This window comes from Caretta caretta, chromosome 9 (genome assembly GCF_965140235.1).
Source record: "Caretta caretta isolate rCarCar2 chromosome 9, rCarCar1.hap1, whole genome shotgun sequence".
Taxonomy (NCBI): domain Eukaryota; kingdom Metazoa; phylum Chordata; order Testudines; family Cheloniidae; genus Caretta; species Caretta caretta.
In genome coordinates this window covers 21,930,986-21,943,687 of record NC_134214.1, presented here as the reverse complement: position 1 = coordinate 21,943,687, position 12,702 = coordinate 21,930,986, and the positions used below count along the sequence as shown (strand labels likewise).

Below are 12,702 nucleotides of genomic sequence, written 5' to 3'. Positions count from 1 at the left end.
ACAAGAGAGCAAATAGTCAGAATGTAGTCTTGTGTGTTTTGGGATGATAGGAAAAACATAAAATTTGCAATACATGACAGTTAATTTTAGAGCATGCCATAATTCAAGGAATTATGACCCTGTAATTCAAGGAATGCATTGCCTGTAGCTTTTATTATGCGTACCGAGAAGACATCTGATGCAACAGACTCATTGTATCTACCTATTCTAATATTTACAGCAAGAACTGATGGATACAAAATAATTTTTTTGCTGTCTTTGTAAAGCAATGACTGAAGTTTTTCTATGGCACATGTTGTATACCACAGGGCTGGATGAAAAAGTATTTTTTACTACTTTTAATGTTTTCTGTTTTCATGATTGAAAAGAGAATACTTAAAAATTCTCATTAAAACCAAATATTCTGCATCTCTAACGGTTACTGACGAGGAATAATCCCTATTAACAGAAAAAAAGATTTTGGCAACAATACAAAATTTTGCTTTTTAGACAGCTCAGTTTAAAGGATTATATTGTTCAAGGTGAATAACTTGCATATACATCCATGACAGTCAATTTGTGGCTCCAAAATTGCATGTGGCTCTTCACAACCCTAAATGGAATTTTTTCAAGGCAAGCATCTAATTCAATGCTTCACAGCCGACTGGGTCTCTGAGCTTCCATCAACATAGCTTATGGTGTACCTATTCCAACCGAAAATCCGCTCCTGTCAGTGGTTGTAGACTGCATTTATGCTACAGGGCTATGCCACCATAGCTATGCTGGTATAGTCTCCATAGTGTAGACCACTGGTTCTCAACCAGGGGTATGCGAACCCCTGGGGTACACAGAGGTCTTCCAGAGGGTACATCAACTCATCTAGATATTTGCCTAGTTTTACAACAGGCTATGTAAAAAGCACTAGTGAAATCAGTACAAACTAAAATTTCATACAGAAAATGACTTGTTGATACTGCTTTATATACTATAAACTGAAATGTAAGTACAATATTTATACTCCAATTGATTTATTTTATAATTATATGGTAAAAAAGGAGAAAGTAAGCAATTTTTCAGTAACACTGTGCTGTGACGCTTTTGTGTTTTTATGTCTGATTTTGTAAGCAAGTATTTTTTAAGTGAGGTGAAACATGGGGTATGCAAGATAAATCAGATTTCTGAAAGGGGTACAGTAGTCTGGAAAGGCTGAGAGCCATTGGTGTAGACATATCCTAAGTTATGATCAAGTTCCGGTGACTTATGCAACACATTATTTCTAAACTATGTGGCAAAGACTCCAGCATTATGTGGCATCTCACTCCCAAAAGCCGTTTCTCCCCTCTCCTAGTCCAGTCAGTCTTGTGTTATTTACTTTGGTATTAGATTTAATTTATTTTAGGCAGCCCCCAAAATTTGTACTTTCAAAGTACTACAAGTTTTGTTCTGACAATGAAGAGCAGCAATGAAGGACTTGTCAGGAGAAGATCGAGGTTTCATTTTTAGGTAGAGAATACAAGGGGGATTTAGCTCACAGGAAGCTGTGAGGTTGTTTTGGGAGCCAGCTGAGGGGTTTGGCATTGAGGAGAAGATTCTTTCCCTCCCGCTTCTGGCTGCGAATAGGAGGGGAGGGCTCACTGAGGTGAGAGGGAAGGCGCTTAATTCCTCATCTCTCACTCCAGCAACCCTTGACAGCATCAAGCCACCCCAGTCCACTCCCACCTCAATGTCTGCAACTACATCCAAAAGTGACAGATCAGGTGATATTTGTCACCTCAGTATTAAAAGGCCACTGACAGGAAAGTTAACATTTTCTCTGAGCCAATGTTTCACGCTATTGTTTGCGGACTAAGACAGAGATTACTGCATCAGTTTATACCAGGTTCACATTCTGATGGTTGTCTTCTCCACCCCAGGGCTAGGGACTTAACTTTTAAGTGAAATCTCATCCTGCAACACAATTATGCAGCTGCATAACTGTATTATACATGAGGCCCGCATTGTGACACTGCCTTCTAATGATGGAATGTGATGAGGAAAAATTGTAATTCAGCATCATGATGTGGTTATTTTGGATCTTTCTGTAACTGCCTTTGATAAGACAGTAACTGTCCACCTCTTCAAAGGTGGAATCATGGTTTTAAATCATTATAAATGTATTAGCATAAAAATTTTATGATCAGTTAATGGAAAAATGGAGCAAAGAGGGGTAACAGATATATTATAGTACTGCTATAAACTTCATAATTACAATTTTAGCACCCTGTGTCTATGTTATATTTATTATACATATTAAAATCTCAAGGGCTGTTAAGCAATATGTAAAAGTACCTAGCAGAGGTATGGATTGGTGTCTGTGTCGTTAATAGCCCTGTCTACATTATAAAGCAGAGGGTTATATTAATCGTGATAATAAAAATGGGACAATACACAACAGAGAGGAAAACACATTAAGTGAGGCTAGCAAGAGTATTTTTTGTTGAGTTGCAGAGAGCTAGAACATTCATCTTTCTAATGAGACCTGTTCTTCCAAAGAGAAGAAAAAAAAATCAAGAAGTTCAATGTCCTTGTGTAGACAAGCCCTTAGAGATAATCTAGGCCAAAAACACAGGAACAGGGAAGGGAACTATCAGGACAGACCTTTAGAGTTTTAAAGTTTATTAGAAATGTTGGTTAGCTCTTGCTTCTGCTCTGTTCTGGATTTCTGCTCCAAGTAGACTTGCTTATCATCCAGAGAAAAAGGTATTGGTCTAATAACAACAATGATAATTATAATAAAATCTGAAGATAAAAGGAACTCCAATCAAAAGGAAGTATGTCAGAAAAGCCTAAACTCTCAGCTGATCATGCTCAGAATAACCAGAGTGTGCTTCACTGAAATTCAGTGAGATTGGGGATTAGAAAAGGAAGGCACAGTTTATGAAAACTGTTCTTTTATTGCAATTCTTTGGTGGAGGACAAACTACACAGACTGGGTTTGCCATTCAGATCTTCTCAATATCCCCTTATTTTTGCACTTTATCACTGCCAGATATTTGTCCTTTCTATTGCCATTACTGAGAGTGTGTCCTGCATTTAACATTAGATATTACTGCGGCTGTAACTGCAATTTGTGGATAAAGAGGACTTTGATATTAATTGGGTTCCGTAAAGGCCCAGGGTCACAGCCAGTACTGAAAGAAAAGGCATCAGGAGAGAGGGTTCTATTGAAAACATACCCTGGAGCCTGGGGCACTATGCAACATGCTAAAAAAACAAAACAACAAATCCATAACTAACATTCATCCTCATAAAACGAAGGAATTGAGAATGCAGTTGTCTGGTACAAATTTAGAAAAACAGGAATGGGAGGGAATGCTAATAAATACAGTGCTAATAGAAGCCATTCTAAAATCCCATTTTGTGGTGGGAAGTTTTTGGGGGCTTTTTAAGAAGTGGGAAGAAAAGCATCTCAGGAGACTGCACAATCCACTCCCTGATGATAATACTGAGCACTTATCACAGTTTTAATTCACAGATCTCTAAATGCTTTACAATGGGGGATAAGCATGATCATCTCCATTTTACAGACAGAGAAGAGCTTGTGCTAAGGCCAAACATCAGTTCAGTGACAGCATTATTAGGAACAGAAGCCAGGCCTCCTGACTTCCAGTCTGCTGCTCTGGACTATCCTGCCTCCTAAGGCCACCCAGCAAAGATGTGATTGGCTGCCTGTTTAAGATACAAGAGTTCCAGGTATGGTAATTTCCTGCAATATCCTTGAAAAACCTTACTGAATTAAGTTTAAGTATCCTTGGAGTCTATTGTATTAAATGAATGATTTATGTATTAGTGTTGGCCAAGACTGTATGTAACTTCTGTAGGGGAGAGAGGCGATGTGAACTCTGGGAACTATTATGCACTTCAAAGGACTGTATTGTATAATGTGCCAAACAAAAAATGGACTTCTGGACAAAGCAGTGTCAAGTGGTTTACCTGGGGAATCTCTAGTGGGAGGTGAATGCAAGTTCCCCACCTCTGTTTATGCAAAAGTCCAGCCTTTTGCAGCTATGCCATGAGAAGGGGATCAATGTCGACTGATTACCTGTTCCCAGAGTCTCAAGTTCAAAGGCCCAACTGCATAAAGGAAAGACCAAGCTATTCACGGGGGTGCTAATTCTCAGCTAATGCTGGTTTGAATTTGTAGCCACAGAAAAACTTCTTAGCAGTGTCTGAAGGACTGACTCCTATCAGAGCCCTTACTGAAGTTGAGGTGATCTCTGGTAAGCTTATTAGTATATGCATAGGTTATTTTTTGTATTTAATGTTTTCTCTGTAATGCTTCCACCTTAAGAATAAATGTGCTTGCTTAGGAAGAGCTGTGTAGCTATGGGCAATTACAGCTGTTCATAACTTTCCAAGAGACAGCAAAGTGCAGACACTGGCCTGTTTAGGCCGTCTAGCTTACTAGGAGTATCACAGTATAGGCAGGGAACTGTGCAGCCTGGAAAAATCCCTGATCAGGAGGGAAAGATGTGGGTTTCCACCCAAGAGAAATGACAGCTGAGGAGCTGGGAGCCTACAGTGGCTGCCCTTGAGAATCCACGGAGGGTGAATACAGTGCTGTTGCCTTAAACTATGACAATGATGATGGCTAAATGATGGATGATGTCTGAGAGTAAAAATTCATCAGAATGAGGCTCTGGGGCTTATTTTTCTTTAAAAGACAAAGGGTTAAGGAAGATAGAAAAGGTAGATTTGAGCAGCACAAGTACTAGAGACAGAGAATGCTGTCATGGGGTCAATGTGACTGGAGGTCTTTCAAGTGCTGAGACACCAGCATCCCTTGTTATAAAAAACACCCCTGGGAAGATGCCTCTGTCATATAGAATGATCATGATATCCCAAGACAGATCTAAGAGGAGTGGATGACAAGGATGGGGAAGGCACTTTTCTACCACCAAATTTCTTTTCTGCAATTTGTTTATCTAGTCTCCTCAGGTGGGGGATGAGCAGTTATAATGGTTTAAAACAAGCATGTCTACTGTATCTTTGTGAATACTCAAGAGACTGAAAAACTATAAGGAGCATCTGCAAGTTTTTGATTCCTCGGGACAATGAACTGTTGATGCACAAACAATTTAGATGCTTCTGCTCATTTACACAGGAATACAGGAATTGCCATACTGGATCAGATCCAAGGTCCATCTAGTTCAGGATCATGTCTCTGACAGTGGCCAGGACCAGATGCTTGAGAAGAACGCAAGAATAGCCACACTGGGTCCATGAAGCCGAGTATCCTGTCTTCTGACGGTGGCCAGTGCCAGATGTTTCAGAGGGAATGAACTGAATCGGGCAATTATTGAGTGATCCATCCCCTGTTGTCCAGTCACAACTTCGAGCTGGAGAGGTTCAGGGACACCCAGGAGCATGGGATTGGGAGAAACCCTGCAACAGGCAGAGGTGAGATAATCTGACCCTATGAAGATCTCATTCTAATCCTAATAGTTAGATTGGTTTAAACTCTGAAGCATGTGGTTTTATCTCTATTCCAATACTCTTTGTTAGCATTGAATACTTAGTCCTGCCTGGAGTGCAGGGGACTGGACTAGGAGACCTATCGAGGTCCCTTCCAGTCCTATGATTCAATTCTATGATTAACTAATGTAACTGGATATTCTTGTTATTCATACACATGTCCAGTTCCTCAGTCTTGCTAAATTCTTCACCTCAAACTACATATCTACCCTAAAACAATATATACCACTCACTAAATATGAAACATCTTCCTAAACCCTTCATGACTGTGGTTCAGAACTAAAGTTATTATCACACAGGTGTTATGTTCTGAAACCACAATTCCAGCTGGCATTCTTGATAGTAGCTTCAGTGGAGGTAGTGAGGTTCAAATAGGTCATGCAGATTCAACTGCCCTCATTCCTAGAGGTGGTCTCTTGCAGCAAAGGTTGTTGGTGTTGTATGGAGAAGCTTGCATTGCTGCTACCACTGATTAAACTATTCTGTGGAGGTGAGCAACTGGGTGCAGTGGATAGGACACTCAATGGGGTGTCAGGAGACTTGGGAGCTATTGCCAGCTTTCCACTGACTTGCCAAGGAATCCTGAACAAATTGCTGTCTCTGCCTCTGATTCCCATGTGAATTTTGAGATCTATGTCTGAGAAATGCTATATAAGTGCTAAATATTCTATACCATATAGAAACTTCATTCTCCAAGATGTCAACCTGGCACCTTTCAGGACCATACATCACATATGAAAAAAATAATTGTGTATTATCTACAGAATAAATTATTAAAGAATGCCTTGTTTGAACTGACAAGTTTAAAATCTTACCAGCTCTTTTAATCCTCTTTCTCTCCTTCAGTTGATAGGGTTTGTGATCATGAGACAAAGGGATAGCATTTCCATCCTTATCACACAGGACTCCCCGTGAATCACCAACATTGGCCACTGTAAGTTCTTTATCTGACAGCAATGCAATCAAACAGGTAGTACCTGAAAAAGAATCAGGAGAAAAAGAGGCAAGACAATGAAATAAACATCACCACTAGTTACACTGCAGTTTCTTCAGTTGTTATCTGTACTCAGCAGCCATAGGGAACAGCAGCCGCACATGTATCTGACTGAAACATCTAGTACTTTGATGACAATCTTTTTAATGGCATTGATCAAATGTGACAGTCCATTTTGTCTAACAATATTTTTAATCTATCAGATTTTAACTCTGATAGGCTGGGATTACAGGCACAGCACAGCGTCTCTCATCTGCTTTGTCGTTTAGACATTTTTAAAATGACTCTATAGCATAAACCTGCTTGGAAACAGAAACTTCTTCCAGGATACAGCTTGTATTTCTCTCTCATGGGATGATGGGTAAAATAGGTGTTAAAAAATAAGGTGTCTGTTGCTCAGATTTAATAAAATTCACTGGCAGGAGAATGTGCTTCAAATTAAGAAAGGCAGAGAGAAGTTGGGATGGGGGAAATCGGTTCCCAGTCTAGACCTGATAGCTGTCTTCTCCTGCTGGTCAAGGAAAGTAATAGGAGAGAAAAGTTCTCTTGGCACAACAGCCTAGTAACAGCCTTACTGAATGGCAGCTACTACTTTAAAAAATGCATTAATAAAATAAATCTGGTCGAAGTATAACCTTCTGTGTTCCTTTACAGAAAGAACAGCTGTCAAAATTGGGAGCTTATGTAAATCTGGCCATGCCAACCCTCAGCATTAGATGTAAATAGGTTGTACATCCTCTGCAGGCCAGCTATCAGGGTATAAAGTATGATTTAAGATACTGGTAAGGGCGAACTTGAGGATATGTTGCACTGTATATTCTACGACAAGACAAGAGCGAAGTGGCTAAGGTCACTGTTAGTAAATAAGAGATTTGAAGAATATAGTTTGTTGGTTGTCGTACCAAATAAATAAGGATATGCAGGTATTGTGGCTCATTTGTCCATTTAGTAGAAATAAAAATGAAAAAAAGCCAAGTTTAATCAAGCGACTATTTCATGTTTTCCATTTTTCCAGTTTGGAATCTGATTAACTTGATTTTATGTATAAAGTTTTATATACACATTGTATCTTGTATTAGTTTGGGGAAGGCAAAAGCCAAATATAAAGTCAAACAAATCATTGTGTGACCTGGAGGGCCAGACGAGTTATCTATATGAAGTTTTGTAACAAAAGGTAACTTCAAAATTGTCATTACATTAATGCTCATTGCTTATGGATTACACTTGCACCTAGATAAGATGGTATAAATGCTCCAAAACACTTCAGAATCACAGAAATAAAACAAGAATTTGAGTTTATAAAAAGAGAGCCTGCAAAATAAATAAAAATGAACAACAGTTTGCAGTCATGAACCCCACAACCTATCTGTCAGCTAGGTAAATATTGTACTCCATTTTTGCACTGTTGCACTTTCAGTTTGGTTTGCACAATTTATTTAAAGGTTTGATTTTTGTTGCTTAGTCAGATGGTTTTGGTAAATGTATTTTCAAACAAAAAGCAATTGTTAGTTATCCATCAGTTCAATTCAAACCTTATTTCTGGCTTTGTTACTGTTTCATAATAAAAACCATTTATAATCCATTTTAGTCCATTATGATTCATCACTGCATGTAACATAAAATCTTTTAAATAAAGCTAAAATAATTCATACAGTTTTACAAAAATATATAATGTCCCACTTCCACCATCCATAAGCAATACTGTACTGCTCTACCCCCATCCTCCCCTCCACAGATTAGCATGTTTGAGACTCAAAATATGAACAATAGGCATCCCAGACAATATTCCGCAGTGTGTGAGCGTTCTCTATGGGGCACCTTGCTGGCTGCTCAAATCACCAAGTCTCTGTGCCCTACCCTCACACCCATTGTTAAGACTTACTCCTTTAGTCTCACAAATATTGGGCAGAGCACAGAATGCAGCTATAATGGTCGGGATGGTTTTTTATGTTGCTTCCAAATGATTGCATAAACAGCACCATCTGCCTTCCAAACAGCCAAAAGAACACTCGACCTCCATTCTGCTGCTACTCAGGAGATAGTTAAAATGTTCCTTCCTTCTGTCGAAGCAGCCTATGAATAACTTCATTGATCAGGGTACCAGAGGAAAAGAGGAGTCTCCCAGAGTACTGGACCATCCTCTACACCATTAATGTCCACAGTGGGCACTCGGGCAAACAGTCCTTTCTCCATTAATTTAAATAAAACTGAGTTCCAAAAGATTCTCACATTGCGGACCCTTCCAGACCACCCAACATTTATGTTTGTAAGCCTCCCATCGTGGGCCACCAGTCTTTGGAGAATGATGGAGAAACTCCCCTTTCTATTTATAAATTCTCTGTCGTGGTCCTATGGAGCGGAGGGGGGGAAATGATAGGCACCTGGGTGCCATCAGTTGCCTCTATACAGTTTCGGAACCTCATGTGTGCAAAGCCAGCAACAAGCTGCTTAGGGTTACCCAGCTTTGCAACCCAGCTAAAGAGTACCTTATCTCCACTACAGCTGCAGCTCCAGGGCTAGTTCTGCACAAATCTTTTAAAAAATGGCCCTTCCCCAGGCTGAAATTCTCTCACGACTGCTGGTCACCCCAGGTCTGCAAAACGATCCTTTCCCACCTATCCAGCTGGTTTGCTGGGCCTAGATACAGTACTGAGCACTGTGTAGCTGAGTCAGGAACCGGTCCTTTAGTTCCAACAGCTCGGTATCCTCATCCTGCTGCAAGAGCTTTGTAGGGTTTCTCCTGCTGCTGCATATTCCCCTGCACTATCTGTTCAGTGGTGCAGCCAAATGCGTTCAGTTTTGAATGCTGTAATCCAGTGAAAGAGCCACTACATATTCGCGCTTGTCACCATGGCAGTTCAGGGAATTTCTGGGTACATGCTGGCACACAGCAATTCAAAAATGGTGCTAGCCTACACAAAAGGAAGCATGGGATGGAAACAGCAGAAACATGTTTGTTTTTTTAAAGTTTGAACCTACCTGGCTTCCCCCTTTGCATCCCACAATTCACAGCAAAAACAATCCCATGATGCACTCTGTTCAGCCGCAAAGCAAAGGACCACAGGACATCCCTGAGAATTAACTCATCCCTCTCAGTTCACAGCAAACTGCCATCGTGTGTTTACACACTGCAAACTGAAAGTGGGACAGGTGCCTCACCTGCATGCTATTGGTATTATTTACCATTAACCCCCCTATGTAAACATACTGTAACTTTCATGCTGTCATTGAAAACAAAGAACTAGGAATTGTTACAAATAAATAATATAGGAATGTTATTGTGGGGTATCAGAGGGAACAATGACGGTAAACATTTTGGAGGTGTATCAGTTGTTTCTGTTCCTGCATTTCTGTCCCTTCACCCTGAATTCCTTAGTCCCTTGAAGTTGGAGGTCAGAAAAAAAAAAAAACCAACTGATACCTTGTAAGTCATCCTAACTACAAAACATACTTCTCTGCATGACAATTGTTGCTAATCCCTTCCCTGCTTTCCTTTCTGCCCTATTTCAGTATAGCTGGCAAGGACATATGCCTCTCTTCTAGATACCTACTGTGTTTTCGTCTCTGGACAATATGACAAATACTCATGAACTAGTAAGTTCTGTTTCAGGCAAGATATATTTTACAGAATACTTCCAGACAAACTGCTCTGTGTAAAGAGAATTTCCTTGAATTATGAATAGTATTTACCTGTTTCAGATGCCTATGACATTTATAAACACATCAGAAGACTGGATTATTTTTAGTACAATGATTTATCAATATAAATAAAATGACTCCATCAAAAACTAACAATGAAAAAATAGCAGGTAGACATTAAAACATCAGTAAACAAACCAGCTTTTCTGAGAGAGAGAGAGAGAGAGAGAGAGAGAAGCGCATGTTCTTGGGGTTTACTTTAATTCTTGATGAAGGGCCCTATTGTACTGTTAACTGAAAATCAGCAAGCAAAATATCCAGTGGACATGGCAGCAAAAGCTGTGACACGTCAAGCCTTCCACAATTCGTGCTTCATAAATTGCTGGAGAGTATGATTATTTGGCTAGAATGCCCATCAAAACAAATGCCAACAATGTAAATTGCCAGCAGGGAACCCAGAGATGCAAAAATGAAATACAGGAAGGCATGGCTAAACACATTCATCATCAGGCTGAGGGCTCTTAATATTCCTCATCCACTCACATAGGTGACAGTGGTCAATACTGATGTGTCATCCCAGTTCCATCATCTTTTTAACAAAAGAAATGTTATTCATTTCCAATATTTAATTGATACAGAGTAGAAAGCTGCACAAAACTAAAACTAACAAAGAAAACACCTTCTGTTTTTAATTCTTTTCCATTACTACAATATATTGATGGTCATATACATTTGAACTCTAGCTTTTAAAAAATATTGCCCTGCTTTAGGGGACTTTAGACTTGCTATCACAATTTAATGAATGTTTTAAAGGACAAAGCAAGCAAACAAGCCTTTTTTAATGTTCATTTACATACTTCCAAAGAATGTTCCTGACATTCAGCTTAGACTATGGAGTACTGCTGAAATTAATTTAGTTTCACATCAACATAACCCATACTCCAGTATCATTTAACAGTAAATAAAATTTAAATTCCATGGTTGCTTTCTTTTCTTTTTACCTAGGTCAAAAAAGTACAAGGTGAATTTTCACCTCTGTTAGCTAATTTATATCTGATTATTCATAAGAGAGTGAGGTTTTTACCATCTCGTATAATTGAGACTAACAAGGAAAAATAGCGTTAGCTGGGAAAAGACAGTGATGGGCAGTATCCAAAATCTTTCATAACTTTTCTGACATGTATTTATTTATCTACATTAGAAGGAGTACGGTGCACAAAGGGATCTCGATAAAAATGGATCTCAGAAAACACAAACCACTTCTACAGTACTTATATGCCCATCCTTATATGGATCACAGGAAAATAGATAAATCAAACCCTCACAGAAATGGGGTAGGCAAAACAGGAGGGCTGCACATAGGAGAAGCACACCTGTAATTATGGAATTTGCCTGTAGCTTCTAGGACTATAGAAGGTAGATAAGTAATGATGCAGAACCACTATGCAGCCAAAAGGAGGAGGTGGAGGGGAACAGCTACTCTACACAGCTGTGGAGAAACCACAACTTAAAGACCATATGTTACTGCTGCACTGACAAGCAGTCATATGTGGCCAGTTAGTAGCAGGGAAGCAGCTTCTTGTGAGCAGAGGGCAACAGGATGATCTAGCCATGCTGCGAGTGCCAGGGAGGGGACCATGGGAGATGCATGGAGTCAGTAGGTGGGTTATATACAGATGGAGTTCTGCAAGAGGTTCCTGATGGCACGTCCTACAGATGTTGGTCTAGTGGGAATCTGAGATCATAGATTTAGCAATGCTCGCAAGCCTGCTTCACCAAGGGCTCATATCTTGGCCTCTCAGGACCGCAAGGAGTGCTTTCAAGGCAGGATCTCCCCAACTTGCATCTTTTTAAACAAAAGATTTTAAACCAAAGATTCAGAGAATTCATCAAGCTAGAAGTCCTATACGTCTAATTATTAGCAGTGACTTCAGGCCTCTGTGCCTGGGCTCCTGAAGAGATGAATTAGGATTTGAGCCTATGTTCTGGGGGTCTTAAATCTAAATCCTTATAATGCCAGTGACTTGCTGCATGGTTGTCCATATCCAGAATTACAGTGTTTCAGTGCAATCCCTATGTTCATACTTGATAATGTCATGATTGGTATAAATAAAATATTCTGTTTAGATGCAGTGTGCTGGTTCTTAAGGATGACTTTTCAAATAAGGGTCTGCTTTACACAGCTTCAACCAGGAAATATTTTTCATTATACAGTTGGTTATATAATTTTTTTTGCAGCTGACTGAAAGTTTATAAAAGTAAGTGGGAACAGCTTCCAGTTTGTTGCTAAGAAAAAATTTTAATTTTAGTATGATGAGAAGCACAGTCAGGAAAGTAACTGAAATACTTTCCACATGGATTGTATTTTCTAAATGGACAACCTACCTAATTCTCAATTACTGAGGGACAAACTCCACTCATTGCTATATTTTGCTTTCCACAAGCAAATCTCTGTACAACTTTTCATGAGTGATGTACCCAAGTATTTGGATTCTAATACCTAAACTGTATTGTTAAATCTATTCACCTAAATTTGGGTTGTTGTTGATTACTGTACTCTATGTATCATATGACTT

The 12,702-nt window shown here is 39.4% G+C and overlaps 1 protein-coding gene across 3 annotated transcripts in view; it reads right to left on the bottom strand.

Annotated features, from left to right (window-relative positions):
• PPM1L (protein phosphatase, Mg2+/Mn2+ dependent 1L) overlaps window positions 1–12,702 on the bottom strand; it is a 194,109-nt gene that overhangs the window by 11,974 nt on the left and 169,433 nt on the right. For all 3 annotated transcript variants that reach the window (XM_048865339.2, XM_048865337.2, XM_075132144.1), the window contains one exon: window positions 6,309–6,470. In XM_048865339.2, coding sequence (XP_048721296.2) covers window positions 6,309–6,470 — 162 coding nt within the window. The remainder of the gene's footprint in view (window positions 1–6,308; window positions 6,471–12,702) is intronic.